Source organism: Corythoichthys intestinalis, chromosome 17, assembly GCF_030265065.1.
Source record: "Corythoichthys intestinalis isolate RoL2023-P3 chromosome 17, ASM3026506v1, whole genome shotgun sequence".
NCBI classification, from domain to species: Eukaryota; Metazoa; Chordata; class Actinopteri; order Syngnathiformes; family Syngnathidae; genus Corythoichthys; species Corythoichthys intestinalis.
In genome coordinates, this window is record NC_080411.1 from 42,800,006 (window position 1) to 42,821,270 (window position 21,265).

At 39.8% G+C, this 21,265-nt stretch overlaps 1 protein-coding gene across 3 annotated transcripts in view; it reads right to left on the bottom strand.

The window, feature by feature from the left end:
- The window catches only part of shroom3 (shroom family member 3), a 121,666-nt gene that overhangs the window by 73,832 nt on the left and 26,569 nt on the right, over positions 1 to 21,265 (bottom strand). For all 3 annotated transcript variants that reach the window (XM_057818406.1, XM_057818405.1, XM_057818408.1), the window contains one exon: positions 282 to 461. In XM_057818406.1, the coding sequence (XP_057674389.1) occupies positions 282 to 461 (180 nt within the window). The remainder of the gene's footprint in view (positions 1 to 281; positions 462 to 21,265) is intronic.

Here is a 21,265-nt window from a genome sequence, read left to right on the forward strand (position 1 = left end):
AATATTGACTGTTTGAACCTTGCTTCCAAAACACACAAGTGAAGTTAATAAATCCTCCAGCACTTGTGCATATACAAAGGATGTGAAGCCAGGACATCATACCACAAAGGGTCATGACCTACTCAACTGGCTCTAGTAAACGTGTCACTGATTTGTTTATGTGCTGTTTAACCTACAATGCAAAAATGAAGAAGATGGCAGCAGAGCCAATCTACGGTCTTCCTTAATAAACCTTGATAACTCATTTAATCGCTGATGCATGAGGCAGTATTCGGAAATACCTGTTCTTGATGCGTAGCTGGACTCCTCCTGTTGAACATGGTCTGCGTTGGGTTGTTTTTTGTTGTTGATGCGGTGGTGGTGGTGTAGAGGAAAGAGGAGGAGGTGAAGGAGCACAAAAAGAAGAAGGATATGAGGGAGGTGAAGACCCAAATTCCTCAATGTATCCAGGATCAAACTCCCTGGGGATTGAAAAGGAAAATTATTACAACACCACTTATTATTTACAATGCTATTTACATCTATAACAATAGAAATGCAAAGGAGATGTATTTTACTCCACTTGCTTTCAACTTCCTTATCCAATTTTGTGTTGTTTCATGCACTTTGTTTTTCCCCTTTTTTCTTTTCATAAGAAAATTAGTACTCTTATTACGTTTACTCCACATTCACTTTGCCGCAGACAAAATAAACCTAGTTATTGTGTTAACATCCTTCTGCGCCAGACATGACGTCTTGTTTTGTTCTTTGAATCAGTTTTTTATCAGTACAGGGATATTAACCTATCTAATTCATCAAAGGCAGTGCAGAGATTAAATCCTAAAACAAATACGGACAGGTCCTATTACATTGATTCACAATGCTGAATAACTGCACTGAGTTCCAGGCAATGTTGTTAATCTTACTTTAAAAAAGTAATTAGTCATACTTATAAATTACTTCTCTCAAAAAGTAATCGAGTTCGTAACCCAGTTACTAATTATTTACGAATAGTTATTTACTCAACCAAGTATCTAAGGTAACATTTAGGGTTCTACACGTTATTGCATTACAAATTCTGTAACATCTTTCACATCAAATATGTTTACTGATTGAATTGAGCTGATTTTTTCCACCCCCCCAAAAGGTCACACTTTTTACATTAAAAAAAAAAAAAAAAAGTTGCCTATATAAGAGTGTAAGGGTATATAAACTTTACAATGTTGCGAGAAAAAAGCCCTTTTGTTTTTCCTGGTGGAATGAACCCACACAAACCGTGAACCGTGATCTCTGTGTCTGGATCCATCATCCGCTTGCTCAGGGGTCGGGTCGTGGAGGCAGCAGTTTTAACAAGGAAGCCCAGACTTCCCTCTCCCCAGCCACTTCAACCAGCTCCTCCGGCAGGATCCCAAGGCGTCCAAGGCCAGCCGAGAGACATAGTCTCTCCAACGTGTCCTGGGTCATCTCCGGGGCCTCCCACCGGTGGAAAATGCCCGGAACACCTCTCCAGTGAGGCGTCCATGGGGCATCCAAACCAGATACCTGAGCCACCTCAACTGCCTCCTCTTAATGCGGAGGAGTAGAGGCTCGACGCCGAGTCCCTCCCGGATGACCGAGCTTCTCACCCTATCTCTAAGGGAGAGCCCGGACGCCCTGCGGAGGAAACTCATTTCAGCCGCTTGTATCCGGGATCTTGTTCTTTCGGTCAAGACACACTGCTCGAGACCATAGGTGGGGGTAGGAACGTAGATCAACTGGTAAATCAAGGGTAAATTCTTCACCACTACGGACCATTGCAGAGTCCGCATTACTGCAGAAGCTGCACCGATCCGCCTGTCCATCTCCCGTTCCCTCCTACCCTTACTCATGAACAAGATCCCAAGAGCTTCACACTCGACTGCGCTCTAGTGAGAGTTGGAGGTCACGGCTTGATGAAGCCATTAGCACCACATCATCTGCAAAAAGCAGAGATGCAATGCTGAGGTCTCCAAACCGGACCCCCTCAAAGCTTCGACTGCACCTAGAAATTCTGTCCATAAAAATTATGAACAGAATCGGGGACAAAGGGCAGTCTTGGCAGAGTCCAACTCTCACTGGGAACAAATTCGACTTACTGCCGGCAATGCAGACCAAACTCTGACACCGGTCGTACATGGACCGAACAGCCTTTACCAAGGAGCTCGGTACCCCGTACTCCTTAGCACCCCCCACAAGACTCCCCGTTGCACATGGTCGAACGCCTTCTCCAGATCCACAAAACACATGTAGACTGGCTGGGCGAACTCCCATGCACCCTTGAGGGCCCTGCTGAGGGTGTAGAGCTGGTCCACTGTTCCACGGCCAGGACAAAAACCACACTGCTCCTCCTGAATCCGAGAGACACACTGACTCATCATGTTTTTACTTGATGGAATGCTCTGCTCGGCCATCTCTGGCTGCAGATGATCACGTGACATTGCTTGGCAAATCAGTGCTGCGACAATTTAATGCACTCAGGAGTGATCCAACGTGTGTATGTCATTGCAGTAGGTGGTATAATTACTTTATTCATATTTTAATCCATACTAACTATGTTGAGCAAAATAAAGAAAGTGGTCAGACGATTATGTACCATATGGATTCTAATGTATCACAAAACGGGATGGGAGTCAGCGTCCTAGCTGCATGATTTGCAATGCCAAGTTGAGCAACTCCAGCCACACACCTGCAAAACTAAACGAACACTTCGAGAAGCTGCACGGAGATGGGGAAAATAAGAACACAACGCTTGCTGAATTCAAGGAGAACAGTGCCAGATCCAATGATAAGGCCACTCTGCCTACTCTTGGATTTGTACCCATTAACAAACCGCTCCTCACAACATCATATGAAGTTCCATACCTGATCGCAAAGCAGGTATATAATTTGTTGTGAGTTCATGCACTATGTTGGTTTTGTTTTGCATGGTTCATTTTGTGCACCAGTAGAAAAACTATATGTCTTGAATTTGAAAAAACAAAACAAAACACTAAAGTAGGGTTTGATGAATGCGAATATGAAACTGATGGGGTTTGGTAGCCCCAACAAGGTTAAGAACAACTGCTGTAGTTGTTTTGATTAAAAAACATCACATAATTAAATTAAATCCAATACACTTTATTAATCCCTTGGGAAGGTTCCATCAGGGAAGGTTCATAGATATGTCATTCAATATACAGTGGGGAGAACAAGTATTTGATACACTGCCAATGGGTTTTCCCATTGTCAGTGTATCAAATACTTGTTCTCCCCACTGTATGTATATATATATATATATATACACAAGTACTGTGCAAAAGTTTTAGGCAGGTATGAAAAAATGATGTAAACTAAGAATGCTTTCAAAAATATAAACAATGATTGTTTTTTTTTTATCAATTTACAAAATGCAAAGTGAGTGAACAGAAGAAAGATCTAAATCAAATCAGTATTTGGAGTTACTACCCTTTGCCTTTAAACCAGCATCAATTCTTATAGGTACACTTGCACAGATTCAGGGATTTTGTAGGATTATAGTCAGGTGTATGATCAACCAATTATACCAAACAGGTGCTAATGATCATCAATGTCACATGTAGGTTGAAACACAGTCATTAACTGAAACAGAAACAGCTGAGTAGGAGGCTTAAAACTGGGTGAGGAACAGCCAAACTCTGCTACCAAGGTGAGGTTGTGGAAGACAGTATCATGTCACAGTTTGTACACCATGGCAAGACTGAGCACAGCAACAAGACACAAGGTAGTTATACTGCATCAGCAAGGTCTCAAAGCAAAGATTTCAAAGCAGACTGGAATTTCACGATGTGCTGTTCAAGCTCTTTTGAAGAAGCACAAAGAAACGGGCAACGTTGAGGATCGTAGACGCAGTGGTCAGCCAAGGAAACTTAGTGCAGCAGATGAAAAACACCTCAAGCTTATTTCCCTTCGAAATCGGAAGTTGACCAGCAGTGCCATCAGCTCAGAACTGGCAGAAACCAGTGGGACCCAGGTACACCCATCTACTGTCCGGAGAAGTCTGGCCAGAAGCGGTCTTCATGGAAGAGTTGCAGCCAAAAAGCCATACCTCCGACATGGAAACAAGGCCAAGCGACTCGACTATGCACGAAAACATAGGAACTGGGTGCAGAAAAATGGCAGCAGGTGCTCTGGACTGATGAGTCAAATTTTGAAATATTTGGCTGTAGCAGAAGGCAGTTTGTTCGCCGAAGGGCTGGAGAGCGGTACAATAATGAGTGTCTGCAGGCAACAGTGAAGCATGGTGGAGGTTCCTTGCAAGTTTGGGGCTGCATTTCTGCAAATGGAGTTGGAGATTTGGTCAGGATTAATGGTGTCCTCAATGCTGAGAAATACAGGCAGATACATATCCATCATGCAATACCATCAGGGAGGCATATGATTGGCCCCAAATTTTTCTGCAGCATGACAACGACCCCAAACATACAGCCAATGTCATTAAGAACTATCTTCAGCGTAAAGAAGAACAAGAAGTCCTGGAAGTGATGGAATGGCCCCCACAGAGCCCTGATCTCAACATCATCGAGTCTGTCTGGGATTTCATGAAGAGACAGAAGGATTTGAGGAAGCCTACATCCACAGAAGATCTGTGGTTAGTTCTCCAAGATGTTTGGAACAACCTACCAGCCGAGTTCCTTCAAAAACTGTGTGCAAATGTACCTAGAAGAATTTATGCTGTTTTGAAGGCAAAGGGTGGTCACACCAAATATTGATTTGATTTAGATTTCTCTTCTGTTCAGTCACTGCATTTTGTTTATTGATGAAAATAAACTATTAACACTTCCATTTTGTAAAGCATTCTTAGTTTACAGCATTTTTTCACACCTGCCTAAAACTTTTGCACAGCCCTTATATATATATATATATATATATATATACAGTGCCTTGCAAAAGTATTCGGCCCCCTTGAATCTTGCAACCTTTCGCCACATTTCAGGCTTCAAACATAAAGATATGAAATTTAATTTTTTTGTCAAGAATCAACAACAAGTGGGACACAATCGTGAAGTGGAACAACATTTATTGGATAATTTAAACTTTTTTAACAAATAAAAAACTGAAAAGTGGGGCGTGCAATATTATTGGGCCCCTTTACTTTCAGTGCAGCAAACTCACTCCAGAAGTTCAGTGAGGATCTCTGAATGATCCAATGTTGTCCTAAATGACCGATGATGATAAATAGAATCCAAATGTGTGTAATCAAGTCTCCGTATAAATGCACCTGCTCTGTGATAGTCTCAGGGTTCTGTTTAAATTGCAGAGAGCATTATGAAAACCAAGGAACACACCAGGCAGGTCCGAGATACTGTTGTGGAGAAGTTTAAAGCCGGATTTGAATACAAAAAGATTTCCCAAGCTTTAAACATCTCAAGGAGCACTGTGCAAGCCATCATATTGAAATGGAAGGAGCATCAGACCACTGCAAATCTACCAAGATCCGGCCGTCCTTCCAAACTTTCTTCTCAAACAAGGAGAAAACTGATCAGAGATGCAGCCAAGAGGCCCATGATCACTCTGGATGAACTGCCGAGATCTACAGCTGAGGTGGGAGAGTCTGTCCATAGGACAACAATCAGTCGTACACGGCACAAATCCGGCCTTTATGGAAGAGTGGCAAGAAGAAAGCCATTTCTCAAAGATATCCATAAAAAGTCTCATTTAAAGTTTGCCACAAGCCACCTGGGAGACACACCAAACATGTGGAAGAAGGTGCTCTGGTCAGATGAAACCAAAATTGAACTTTTTGGCCACAATGCAAAACGGTATGTTTGGCGTAAAAGCAACACAGCTCATCACCCTGAACACACCATCCCCACTGTCAAACATGGTGGTGGCAGCATCATGGTTTGGGCCTGCTTTTCTTCAGCAGGGACAGGGAAGATGGTTAAAATTGACGGGAAGATGGATGCAGCCAAATACAGGAACATTCTGGAAGAAAACCTGTTGGTATCTGCACAAGACCTGAGACTGGGACGGAGATTTATCTTCCAACAGGACAATGATCCAAAACATAAAGCCAAATCTACAATGGAATGGTTCAAAAATAAACGTATCCAGGTGTTAGAATGGCCAAGTCAAAGTCCAGACCTGAATCCAATCGAGAATCTGTGGAAAGAGCTGAAGACTGCTGTTTACAAACACTCTCCATCCAACCTCACTGAGCTCGAGCTGTTCTGCAAGGAAGAATGGGCAAGAATGTCAGTCTCTCGATGTGCAAAACTGATAGAAACATACCCCAAGCGACTTGCAGCTGTAATTGGAGCAAAAGGTGGCGCTACAAAGTATTAACGCAAGGGGCCCGAATAATATTGCACGCCCCACTTTTCAGTTTTTTATTTGTTAAAAAAGTTTAAATTATCCAATAAATTTTGTTCGACTTCACGATTATGTCCCACTTGTTGTTGATTCTTGACAAAAAATTAAAATTTAATATCTTTATGTTTGAAGCCTGAAATGTGGCGAAAGGTTGCAAGGTTCAAGGGGGCTGAATACTTTTGCAAGGCACTGTGTATATATATATATATATATATATATATATATATATATAAGGGCTGTCAAACGATTAAAATTTTTAATCGAATTAAAAATTAATTAATCGCAATTAATCGCAATTCAAACCATCTATAAAATATGCAATTTTTCTGTAAATTAATTTTGGAATGGAATGATGAGTCACAAGACGGATATATACATTCAACATACGGTACATAAAGACTGTATTTGTTGATTATAACAATAAATCAAGATGGCATTAACATTATTAACATTCTGTTAAAGCGATCCATGGATAGAGGGACTTGTAGTTCTTAAAAGAAAAATGTTAGTACATGTTATAGAAATTTTATATTAAAACCCCTATTAATGTTTTCGTTTTAATAAAATTTGTAAAATTTTCAATCAAAAAATAAACTAGTAGCCCGCCATTGTTGATGTCAATAATTACTTACACAATGCTCATGGGTGCTGAAGCCTATAAAATCAGTCGCACCCAAGCGCCACCAGAGGGCGGCAAAACTCCATAAAACACAACAAGTGAGCGTTTCACTGTACTGTCCTTTAAAATCTGTTTGAGCGAGGCATCTGCGTTAATTGCGTCAAATATTTTAACGTGATTAATTTAAAAAATTAACGCCCGTTAACGCGATAATTTTGACAGCCCTAATATATATATATGTATATATATATATGTATAAAATTTATATTGTAGCGTCAACAAGGTCAATGCCAACTTGGTGATGATAATGCATACTTAGCAGGAAAGTAGTAGATTATTTTCAATTAATTCTACCCACCTGGACGAACTGTATTTAAAAAAAATTTGCCCGAGAGTTTAAGATGACGCTCGGCACGCTAAATGCTAATGCTATACTAATACTCCGAGCCACCTAGCCAATCATCATCGCGTTTGTAATGGTGTCACCAGGGGTTGATTTGTGCCGGATCCTGCCGGAACAAGATCCAGCACCTCTTGAATTGGGCCTCCCTGTGTTCCGGGACTTATTTGGGCAGATCCAGCACCGCTTGTGTATAGAAAATAATAATAATATGAAAACGATTTTTAAAAAAATGTATAAGATAAAATAATAACATGCATAAATTAATTTACAGAACAAATCCCAAGAATTGTATGTTGTTTTTTCAAAATTTAACAATTTGTTGATGCACTGAAACGCTGGACCAACAAATCACGCCCCTGACATTAAAAAAAAAAAGAAAAAAAAAAAGAAAAAAAACGAAATTTGTGGTATCTGGGCAGCAAGCAGCCAGGATCAAACGGTATTTCAACCTGCCAAAAAGACAGTTGCATTTACTGCCCTTTTTTAAAAAGAAGGAAGATGGTTCAAAACGACTCAGAAAAGCAACTACCGGCGATGAGTGCAGCTGCAGCGATCATGCTAACGGGCAGGAACAGGTGCAGCAGAAGGCTAGCAGCACAGCCAGGTTCATAGACAGCCAGCCAAGCCGGGGCAGGAGGCTGCCTGCTACCGTGGCAGCAGCTGGTCAGGTTCTGGGCCAGCTACAGTGCAAGCAGTCAGCCAGGTGGACCACCAACAGCCAGCAACAGGCCAGTACCCTTATGGGAAATTCGGGTTTGGGCTGCACAATTTGTAAGGCTGTGGGAGCTTTGGGGTCAAAAAAGACGGAAGGATGAAACTCCCTGAAGAATGGGTTTGTGTTATTTATTGTAATCTCAGATTTAAAAAAAAATATTTTACAAGTTAGACTGTTGAGGAGGTAATTGCTGACTGTGTACTGTAAGTCCCACCTGCCGTTATGTGGGCAGTTGCCCGTGCTGGGCAGAGTATAGCCTAAAAAATTAGCCTTGTAAATTGTTGTCACAACATTTATACAATGGATATTATCCGAAATTGAGGCTTGTAAGTCCCACAGCATGGCAAGTGGGCATTTGCGTGTTGTTTTCAGCACCATTTTCTGCATATGTTCCGGGACCTGTGCCCGTCTCGTTATCCCTGCGCTGTCATATGTACTTTGCGTTTGGGCACCTTATGATTTACAAATTAAGCACTGTGTGTCACCATCCCTTTCCCTCCTCCCCCCAGTCTGCACTCTCCAGGGCAGACAGGCAGATGTGTGACAAAACCAGACAACTTGCGCTTCATTCAACCAAATTGTAGTAATGTCCCCTTTCATATCCTCAGTAACGGTGTTGCATAGATGGAAAAAGTAATTAATTAGATTACTCATGACTGGAAAAAAATAATGACGTTAGATACGCTGTTATACTCTAACGCCGTTATCAACAACAGTGGTTCCAGATATGGATTTTAACTGTGCAAACAAAATTTAGAGAAAGATACAGTATAACTAGCATGAAATCTAGTGGATTGTCTATGTGTAGAAAAAGAGGCAATTGTGAAGTGTAGACAAGATGAAACAATAATCTGAGCTACTGCAAAAATATTGTTAAAAGTCAGTATAATGTCCTGGTATGTCCAGAAGATGTCTGGAAACAGATACTGTATTATGAGAGTAGATCATAGGCTTCATAATGATTGACGGGTCAGATTCCACCTTCACTGTGCAATGCCTTAAAGTTGGGGGCGGCCCTACAGTCCACTTCAGTTATTCGCCGTCAGTTGCAGAGTCAACACATGCGGTGATCCAACGCCTGATTTAGGATTGAAAAAGTACGAAAGCTGTACTGCATACAAACAGGAAGGATTGTCTCAGGAGTGATTTGTTCGAGGATTCAACATAATTATTATATTTTTCGTACCATGCATGCATTTTGAAACGTTGTGAAAAAAAAAAAAAAACAGTTGGAGAAATTAACCGCTACGGACTAGCATCATTCTTCGACATATTTACGTAAAGTAAATGCAAACTGCCCGTTTATTTTGCTTTTAACCAAAAATCGAGAAGGTTTTAGGTCCATATCTATAAAGAATTCAGGTATTTAAGCATTTATTCACAAGAATTTTCACCGGAAAAGCTCTGTTTACATAAGGGGGCTGCTAGCTACATTCACTAACAGACTAGCATTGTACTTCGACATATTTACGTAAAATAAATGCTAACTGAAAGTTTTTTTTAACCAAGAATCGAGACAGTTTTACATCCATATCTATAAAGAATACAGGGATTTAAGCATTTATTTGCAAGAATTTTCAACGAAAAAGCTTTTTCTGTGATTCCACTCGGTCAGCTTTGACGGCCTCGCCAACAATGCAGGCCCCCTACTTATCGGCCCCGCGTCCCGTGAATATATTATGAAGTCTGTGAGTAGATGTTAAAAAATCAACGTTTGTTGTCAGAAAGATTTTTAGAGCTCATTAGCAACAATCACTAGATGGCATCACTGCAGGTACATGTACTGCCTAAATCATTTTCTGATCAAGAAAAAAAAATCATAAGCTATAATTTACCAATTTTGTGTATTTATTTTACTACAAAATACATGTGCACTGTTGATATGCACATACTGCTTCATGCCACTGTATTTTTAAAGGTAACCTATAAAACAGCATGTCAATACTGAATGACCATACATAAAATGGTAATCTTTCTACAGTTTACTTTGCATCCATTGCGAGAGATAAGATAGAAGTACGTTTACACTAGTAAACCAGTTTCTTCATAAACCGGCTGATTTAAAGACTGATAAACCTGTCTGCTTCATTACTGTTTTTTGTATCTTGTTGCGAAATTTGCGTAGGAAACACATGGCAGTCAATTCAGTGGCTGCTGTGCTTCTACAGGGTTTGAATTAAGTGATATATCGTTACAGTATTATCAGTTTTTTCCTTATTGCATTGTTCTAATCACACAATTTGTTTTCTGTTCAGTTAAATCACCATTGGGAGGACGTATGATAACAAACATTATTGTTGTGTGAAAACAAACGTGTCATTAATCTAACTCATAGTCATCTCATCAGTTTGTCTTCCTCCACCCAGCAGAAGGCATTTGAATCAACAAGTCTTTGAGATAGGAATAAACAATGCACAAGAAGTTAGGTGCACAGAGAAGAGCCTCAAACCTGTTCAACTGGTGCCGGGAATGTGGAACACCCTGAAATCTCCTCAACAGGAGGGACCATGTTGTCACATTCCACTAGCCATCATGCACAGACGCACAAACACGCATAACCAGAGGTTCAGTTTCCTGGGCAGGAACATTTAGCATTGGTGAACATGTAATAATACCATGTAATTAGGGGTTGGAACCTCCGGGTATCTCCCGATATGATTTGCAATACAAGGCTCACGATAATGATTATCTCACAACTAGGGTTGGGAACCTATTGGTACCTCACGATACGATACGATTTGCGAGACAAAGCTCACGATAACGATGATCTCATGCTATGGCGATACGACGATTATCGATACATTGGTCAGGAAATCATTCTAGGCTATTCTACAAAACAACTAATAAACAAAAAAACAAGCTATTTTCATCCTTCTGCTGTGAATTGGAATGAATTTATCACTAGTAGATGTCCAATCCGTTTGAGCTGGGAGAGTAGCAGCCAGTGAACAATTGTTCATTCGCAGCCATCCTTCCCACTTCAAATGAACTGGACGTCTATGGCGGTCAATGGCAACCAATGAGTTTAATTTGGGGGCAGTTCAAGCCATTTGCTGTTTAGTTTTTGGTCACTTTGTGTTGATTTGGGGGATATTTATGGGTCACTTCCTGTTGATTTTGGGGCATTTATGGGTCACTTCCAGTTTTTGTTTTGTTTTCCAGTATTTTGGGTTACAGAACAAGAAGTGACCCAAGAATCTCCCCAAATGAATAGGCAATGACTCAAACTCAACAGAAAGTGACCTGTAAATGCCCTAAAATGAGCAAAAGGTCCTGTGGGTGCCCCAACGGTATATCGATTCTTTGCAGGTGCATATCGATAACCGTTTGGGATACAATTAGTCAAATTTTTCTTTTATCCCAGACAATAATAGTTGATTTAATTACAGTTACAAGGCGGAAGTGTTCGCTGAGACATGTTAAGTAATTAAATCACCTACTATTGTCTGGGATAAAAGAAAAAAATGACTAATCTATAAGTGTAGGCAAAATGAACTCAATACAACTTTTGGGATACAAAGCAGGACTATGCATCCCCATTTCGATATTTTGTCACACCACGACTCACAACGTGGCGATACAACAATTATCGATACACGGGTCAGGAAATCCCAATGAGATTCTATGATACAACTAGTAAAGAGAAAAACAAACCATTTCTAAATGAAAAAAAAAATACAGCAAGACTATATTAGTGAATGAATAAATGCTCATGTTTAAATGCCACTGTCAGCACTAGACGCCCAATTCATTTTGACTGGGAGGAGGGAATAAACCTTCATCAATGGCATTCAGTGAGTTAGCATTGACAGTATTCTAATGGAACGCTTTGGTCTCGTAGAAAAATTTTGGTACCAAGTTTTTAGTTCATTTATTAAACAGTGACTTCTTTTTAAAATGATATTTCGATGCGTGATAGGAGCAAATCGATAACCTATTGAGATACAAAGTATTGCGATATATTACCATATCGATATACAGGTAGTTCCAGAGTTACGATGTCTCGTCCGCCATTTTGTCTCCAGTCAATTTTTTTTTTTTACGTCAGGTAAACAGTACCTAATTGTCAGAGGTGGGTGGAGTAGCCAAAAATTTGACTCAAGTTAGAGTAGCGTTTCTTCTAAATAATATTACTCAAGTATAAGTCAAAGTAGTCATTCAATAATTTACTCAAGTACAAGCAGGGGTGAAAGTGGCTAGAATTTCTTGCCGGAACACCCCAACGTGAAGGTCACCACGGAGCCAGAAATTTTATTTATTAATTGATTTTTTTCTTTCATTTTTTGTTCGGGTCAAGCCTCTTAAACCACTGAAATGCAAAGAAAACGGTTTTAGCACAGTTATTTCTATAAGACATACAAAAACTGATTTTCATTCAAAAACTTTTTTTTTTCAATAGTTTTTTTTTTTCTCAGATTTGCAAAATAAAAGTTAACAAAAACAGCAACAACCCCAACCTCCATCTCCTAATTTTTACTTTCCCTCATTTCCTCACATACTAAATGCCATATCTCAATTTTAACTACTTAAAAACATAGGCTATATATTAAAATTGAAGTTAATGTAAACATTTACTTTTAGTTAATTTTTTTAATAACAAAGATATAAGTAACATGCATTCAGAAAAATAAGTACAAATGCAGAGTGAAATGTAATATATTTTGAAGATGGCGCAAACATTGACTTTTTTAAATCATAATGAAATGAATAAGTAGCCTAACATAAATGAACAAAGGAAATGAATAAGTAGCCTAATATAAATGAACAAATTTAAGTCCAAAGTGCACATTAACAGCTAAGATGTTCTGAACCACCTCATCAGAAGAAAAAAAACTTAATATGATGAATGAGCCTCCTCAACTCTTTCGTTGCTCTTAAAGGTTTGATCCATTTTATGTTGCATTGCCCTTTTATGTCACATCAATTCAACAACCTTTTTTTTTGTTTTGTTTTGTTTTGTTTTGCTGTTCCAGAAATTATGCACATTCATTTGAACCAATCACAGCTAACTATCTCTGCTGATCACATGTCAGTATGACAGCCAATTGAACGGATATATGAGTTCAGGCGTTTTGCTTTGCTGCGTGTATTCGCACATTGACATGACTCATCATCGTCAGACTCGGATAACTGCAGCAGCTGGGGAAACCTCCATGCCGTCTGTGGCATAAAATAGATAATAAATATTGGTGGAAACAGATTACGCTACACAAGCACTTTATTATGCTTGTTGTTAACACTTGTGTATGTAAATCTGATGTTGGTAGATTGTTTTCCTCTTGGAGAAGAAATGCATGTGTGGCAGCTTAGCATTAAAAAAAAAAAAAAAAAATTACATAGTGTTTTGACAGTTGCCATCATATTTTCGGAATCAAAGCACTGTGTACCGAAACAGCATTCCGGCCCTGAATCTTATACCGGAACTGCGTTCCTGACTGTTCTGGCCCACTTTCACCCCTGAGTACAAGTAAAAAAAGTATTTGTTGAAAAGAATACTGAAGTAACGAGTAACATTGTAACTGCTTACAATGTTTGATTTAAACAAAAAAACAAAAAATCATGTCATATTTTTTTTCTCAGCACAACTTCATTGTTATGAACTGTTATTATTATTATACTGTATTATAACCTATGACATGACCATATTAGGCCAAAATGAAGACACAAAAATCATCAAATTCAGACCAAAACAATATGAAACATCACCCATCCAAGGAGCATGAGTGCCCTCAAGTGGAGAAAAAACATTGTTAACTCTGATTAGTAAAATGGAGTCATGCGGTTATTGTTTCGACGACTCATTGGGGCAACTGAGATGGGCACTGTCGGCATCTTTGGCAATAATGAAATCAATATGTAGAATAAACACGAAAAATTTAACAACTCTAGTGTAGCCCAAAGTAGAGGAGTAAGAATAGTGTTTCTTCACAAATCTACTCAAGTAAAAAGTATTGTTGGGTAAAACTATTCAAAGAAGTACATTCTTCTCAAAAAGTTACTCACGTAAATGTGAACTGAGTAAATGTAATGTGTTACTACCCACCTATGTTTATTGTACCTCACTGTGGCTTACTTTTCCGCTAGCTTAAATGCTGCGAATGCTAACATATTTACAATTCTCATAGCTGCTATGACATAGCAAATTGCTCACAGATCACTCCACAAACTGTAGCTCTAAACGTAATTACAAATGCATACACAAAAATATATTAGCTGAAATAATTTACGGCTTTATGTGGGCCAAACCAGAGTGCAGCTCTCTTTATAGCCATGTCAGACGAGTCTGCTCCTCAGTCAATACAAGGTGAGAGTCCAGCAAGTCCCAATTCTGCCACCAGAGGGCAGTGTATCGCCCATCATTAAATAAAATACAGTACAATACTTACAAACAAACAGTTATTTTGAGATTTATGGGGTATTAACACTGCTGGCTAAAAGTATTGGTACCCCTGCAATTCTGTCGGATGATGCTCAATTTCTCCCAGAAAATTATTGCAATTGCAAACGCTTTGGTAGTAATATTTTCATTCATTTTGCTTGCAATGAAAAACACAAAAGAGAATGAAAAAACGATGAAATCCTTATCATTTTACACAAAACTCCAAAAATGGGCCGGACAAAAGTATTGGCACCCTCAGCCAAATACTTGGTAGCAGAAGCTTTAGACAAAATAACTGCAACAACCGCTTCCGGTATCCATCAATGAGTTTCTTACAATGTTCTGCTGGAATATTAGACCATTCTTCTTTGGCCAACTGTTCCAGTTCTCTGAGATTTGAAGAGTGCCTTCTCCAAACTGCCATTTTCAGATCTCTCTACAGGTGTTCAATGGGATTCAGGTCTGGACTCATTGCTGGTCACTTTAGAAGTCTCCAGTGCTTTCTTTCAAACCATTTTCTAGTTCTTTTTGAAGTGTGTTTTGGCTCATTGTCCTGCTGGAAGACCTATGACCTCTGAGGGAGACCCAGCTTTCTCACACGGGGCCCTATATTTGCTGGTAGTCTTCAGACATCATAATGCCATGCACACGGTCAAGCAGTTCAGTGCCAGAGGAAGCAAAGCAACCCCAAAACATCAGGGAACATCGCCATGTTTGACTCTGGGGACCGTGTTTTTTTCTTTGAAGGCTTCGTTTTTTTCCCTGTAAACTCTATGTTGATGCCTTTTCCCATAAAAGCTCTACTTTTGTTTCATCTGACCAGAGAACATTCTTCCAAGACGTTTTTGGCTTTCTCAGGTAAGTTTTGGCAAACTCCGGCCTGGCTTTTTTATGTCTCTGGGTCAGAAATGAGGTCTTCCTTGGTATCCTACCATAGAGTCCCTTTTCATTCAGACGCCGATGGATAGTATGGGTTGACACTGTTGTACCCTCGGACTGCAGGACAGCTTGAACTTGTTTGGATGTTAGTCGACGTCTTTATCCACCATCCGCACAATCTTTTGTTGAAATCGCTCATCAATTTTTCTTTTCCGTCCATATCTAGGGAGGTTAGCCACATTGCCATGGGCTTTGCACTTATTGATGACACTGCGCACGGTAGACACAGGAACATTCAGGTCTTTGGAGATGGACTTGTAGCCTTGAGATTGCCCATGCTTCCTCACAATTTTGCTTCTCAAGTCCTCAGACAGTTGTTTGGTCTTCTTTCTTTTCTCCATGCTTAATGTGTTCCACACAATGACACAGGACAGAGGTTGAGTCAACTTTAATCCATTTTAACTGGCTGCAAGTGTGACTTAGTTATTGCCACCACCTGTTATGTGCCACAAGTAAGTAACAGGTGCTGTTAATTACACAAATTAGAGAAGCATCACATGATTTTTCAAAGGGTCCCAATACTTTTGTCCGGCCCATTTTTGGAGTTTTGTGTAAAATGATAATGATTTAATTTTTTTCCCATTCTCTTTTGATGTTTTTTTTTGTAATTGTAATCATTTTCGGGGAGAAATTGAGCAGTATCTGACAGAATTGCAGGGGTGTCAATACTTTTGGGCAGCATAGTATAATCGAATCGTAGCCTCTGAATTGTAATTAAATCGTTAGGTGCCCCAAGATTCCCACCTCAATTAACTATATTTAGTGATTTCTGGTTAGGGCTGCCTTGAAGTACACAAACAAATGAAAATCCTCCCATTTAACTGACAATAAGCAACCATGGGTATCTCCGCCAAAGGGGGCTGACTCCGGACATGCAATGTACCAGCAATGGAAAGTTGAATGAGCACAGTTTGGATGTCTGACAATGCAGGAATGTCTCCTAGTGCCACTTCTAAAATGAATGAATTCAAATAACGGTCTTCAGTTAACAACATTTTACCAGGGAATGATGCCACTTCAATTTTACAAACACATCAGCAACCACAAAGGCCTCCACTTGCTCAACATCTACTCAAACATCAATGCCATTGTTTTTGTCACACAGTAAAATGAAAGTTGTCTCTCAACCTAATTAGAGGTTTAACAGTCACGGGCGACCATAAAAGCTGATAGTTTTGTCCTTCTGTGAACAGCCTGTCTCCAGAATCTTATTAAAGAACACCCATGGATACACACTCGTGCAGAGTGGTTGTCCGGGAAACGGGTTTGTTGCAGTTGTCCCTGTAATGACTTCTTCCTGTTCGTTTTTGGGGCACGGAAAGTCAAACATTCATTCAGTTTGATTACGTCAAGCTGGCACAAAGGAGGAGAGTCAGCGAAAAAGATTGAATGAAAAAAGACAAAGAAACTGTTCGAGCAGACATACAAAAGACACAGTTTGAACTTAAACCCTCGAGAAATTAAGAAAAAAATATTTAACTCTTTAGTTTGCCATTGATGATGATAGGCATCCAATCGTGTGGCTGTTTTCATACTTCTAAAGTGATTTTCAATTTGTTTGTCACTAGTAGGCGTCTAATCCATCTAAACTGGGACTCCCTATTCGAATGGATTGGACGTACATTACAGGCCAAAAGTTTGGACAAACCTTTTCATCCGTGCATTTTCTTTATTTTCATGACTAGTTACATTGTAACTTCTCACTGAAGGTAATAAAACTATGAATGGACACATATGGAAATATGTACTTAGCAAAAATTGGTGAAATAACTAAAAACATGTTAAGTTTAAACATTCTAGTATCCAGTAGCCACCGCTTGCTCTGATGACTTTTTTTGCACATTCTCTTGATGAGTTTCAAGGAGGGAGTCACCTAAAATGGTTTTTCACTCCACAGGTATGCCTTTTTGGGGTTAGTTAGTGGAACTTATTGCTTCATCAATGGGGTTGGGAACTTCATTTATGTTGCATTGAATGAGGTGTGTCCAAACTTTTGGACTATACTGTATATCACCATCAATGGCAGCCACTGAGTTAAAGTGCGTACGACAGGAGAAAAAAAGTCTTAAATAGGATTATTATGTGAATTAGAATCATATTTTGAGACGATTCGACTATATACAACAAATTGGCAAAGCGCAGAAATTAGTCTTTTAATCTGCCGGTTGGCAACGCCTACCATTATAGGGCTCTAGCGTCCCCAACAGGTGGATGACGTCAGCAGAGTCACGATTTCATCTGATTTAGTATGAAGCCCACTGAGGGGGAATTATTCACAACGAGGAAAACGCGTCGAAGAGAGCCGCAAAATGTCATTGTTTCAGTCTCTCTACTCCAATATTTTTACAGAATATTATTTTTATTCAAGTATTTTTCCCCAATAGCTAAATAAATGGCTTGAGAAAGACCAGTCAGCCCGTTGAGGGGGAATTATTCAGAACAAGGAAAATTAGTATTTTTTTCCCCAATAGCTAAATAAATGGCACGGTCATGACAAATAACAGTCTTGTGCTAAATGGAATATGAAATAATAAAAATGCATTTATTCAAGACGACGTGGCAAAATAACTCCATAATGGTCAAAACCGTTGACTTCACCTTTACTGTCGCTCCTCCTGAATGATATTTTATGCCACCTAAATCGGGCTTATGTCATTTCCCTTCCCCGGCTTCGGAGAATGTAAACAAACCAAGAGGCGTGACAGCTAGCTGACATGCTAACGCGAACCGAGTGATGTTTCAAAGTCTTTGAAGCGGAAAATCACACATACAGTAACTAGCCCGGATCATTTCACATGACGACAGGGTTGTCGATTGTCTTTGTCGATCGGCAAACTGCCCGGCGGAGAACAATTTACAGCTCGTTCACCTGCTACTACGGACAGGAGAGCTCACCGGGGAAGCAGCTGGACAATGACCGCTGAACAAACCGGCCAACGTCGGAGGAGCATGTAGCTGCCAAATGGTCAACACGAATATTGGCTAAAATAATGCTTTACTACACGGCGAAGACGTAAACAGAGAGCGGCGTGCAGTTATTGTGCAGCTAACATGTGCAGCTAATGTGTATGAGGAGAGCTTTTTACATGCCCATTCATGATCAAAAGTAGGTAGTCCTTTATTTAAAGAAAGTTTATAGTGTTTACTTTGTAATCACTGTATTCGCGGCTATTTTTAACACAAAGTTGCAATTTCTGATCGGGTGGAAAATTTGACAGAACACCGGGCACACCAAGAGGGCAAAAGCCGAGTATAGTGCTCGCCCGGCAGGGTATGTGCGACAAGCCGCCGGTTGTCGGCGGAGTGGACAAGGAGCATGTCAGCCACAAAATGCAAGGCACCTCCGTATTAAAATAATCCCAGTATTTGACATAATATAAAACACGATGTTTACTGACTTCCTCGTAAGTCGTAAGTACGGCTTGTTATGGCCAATATCCACCGATGAATGGGAACCTTTTGAAACCCCAAAAAGGCGCACACGCCTCTCCCTCGTACAGCAAGGTTTTTCTGCAGCCGTTTGGCTGGCTTGATGCGAAAAATAAACGTATTAATCTGCAAAACCAGCTGAATCCTTAGTCCTTCTCATACAACAGTAAGGCTGTATAGTGAAGAGGACTCCTTCTTCCGTACACGTCACAGCACCCTCTTTCTCAACTCGAGACTGTTGCCGGAAGTCACTCATTTTCATGGCACGGGATTAAAAAAACTAAATAAATATAGCAATCGCTTCCACACACATCCAAGCGGTCCATTTCATTCAGGAGAATAAAATACAACGTGTATTATGAAATAAACATGCTTTTTCGTGTTACAGGCATTTTAAAAATAAAAAAATAATTCAAGAAAGAGAGAAGTAAAAGACTCAAATGCCAATGTTCCAAAATACTGAGTAGACTAATAATTACATGAGATGGTATCACTAGAAATTGCCAACAAAACGTTACGATAAAAATGTCAATTCAACCAAATAAATTAAACTATGACCAGACCAAGACTAGTTTGAGAATTGTTATTACCGTATTTTCCGCTCTATAAGGCGCATCGGAAAATAAGGCGCACCTTCAAAGAATGGCCTATTTTAGAACTGTTATATATACTGCATTATAAGGCGCAGTAGTAGTATTTTTTTGGGGTTGCATTATGCATCCACTGGATGAAGCAGCGTTAAAGGGAGTGTCATGCCATTTTTAACTAATATTGATATACAGTGAAGGAAAATAAGTATTTTGCACATTCTCCCACTTAGAAATCATGGAGGGGTCTGAAATTTTTATCATAGGTGCAGGTCCACTGTGAGAGAGATAATCTAAAAAGAAAAATCCAGAAATCACAAAGTATGATTTTTTAAACAATTTTCCGTGTGACACAGCTGCAAATAAGTATTTGAACACTGGCGAAAATGAATGTTAATATTTGGTACAGTAGCCTTTCCTTGCAATTATAGCGGTCAAACGTCGCTTGTAGTTTTTCACCAGGTTTGCACACACTGCAGAAGGGATCTTGGCCCACACATCAGTCAGGTTTCTGGGCTGTCGCTGAGAAACACAGAGTTTGAGCCCCCTCCAAAGGTTTTCTATTGGGTTTAGGTCTGGTGACTGTAGAGATGGAATGCTCGAGCCTTCCTGCTCGAATCTGATTAGAGCAAATGAAGTAGAGGTGTGTCAAAGCAGTGTTCCGAAAACGGCGTCCAGCAAGCCAAAAATCACATGACCACTGCTGACGAGGCCTCGAACGTCACAGATGTGTCAGCGAGTCACACTGTTTCCACAGGAAAATGAAAACTCGATGGGAGCCCGCCCGCTCAATCGGTGGGAACGCAACAAAAAGTCGCAGAATAACGCAGTTATTCGGCGTTTTTTTGAGAGGAGGAATTTTCGCGAGTGCTACAAACATTTGCTCATTTTCAAGTCAGGAGTGGGAATATCATTATCGCTTATATTTCATTAAATTCATTCACATTGTTATACACTAGATAGTGGCATACGTTTATTTAGTATAGATACAAATATGACACAATCACCCCCCAGAAATTATACTTAATTAAAAAATAAAATATTTCACATACCTTTCCTTACTTTTATTCGGCTCAATTATTTCCATCTTATGATTTTGGACATTTTTATGCAATAAATAATATCCCTGTTCCTAAGCACTGTGCTTACTGTACTGTAATATTTACAAAAAACTAACACTACAGAGTTACTCCCCGACATCTAGGACGAGACTCTTACAAGACTAGCACTGTCGTGTATTACAAATACTGCTTTGAACACATCTTCACAGACAAAGCAATGACACGGGCTTAAAAAGGTCAACTTTAATTGTGTAAATCACACTTAATGACGACACGATCTCACAGTTGAAATAGACGACATCCACTTAATTCTATTGAAGATATGTAATGCTGAGGCAATTTGACAACTTTAGTTTTAAAAAGAAACATGCACTGTTTATCCAGTAGATGGAGCTCGTGCAGTGTGTCAAACGCCTCGAAACAGTGATTCAATTTAGGGCAATTGTCTCAAAAGTGGTTCATTGTTTCGGAAAGCATTGGTTTTTCCATCCCTAGGTTACTGGGTAGGCCAATTCTAGAACTTTGTTATGCTCCTTACGGAGCCACTCCTTGGTTTTCCTGGCTGCGTACATCGGGTCATTGTCATGTTGGAAGACCCAGGCACGACCCATCTTCAATGCTCTGACTGTAGGAAGGAGGTTGTTCCCCAAAATCTCACAATACAGGGACCCAGTCATTCTCTCTTTAATATGGTGCACTCGTCCTTTCCCATGCGCATTAAAACACCCCCAAAGCCTGATGCTACCACCCCAATGCTTCACAGTAGGGATGGTGTTCTTGGGATAGTGCTCATCATTCTTCTTCCT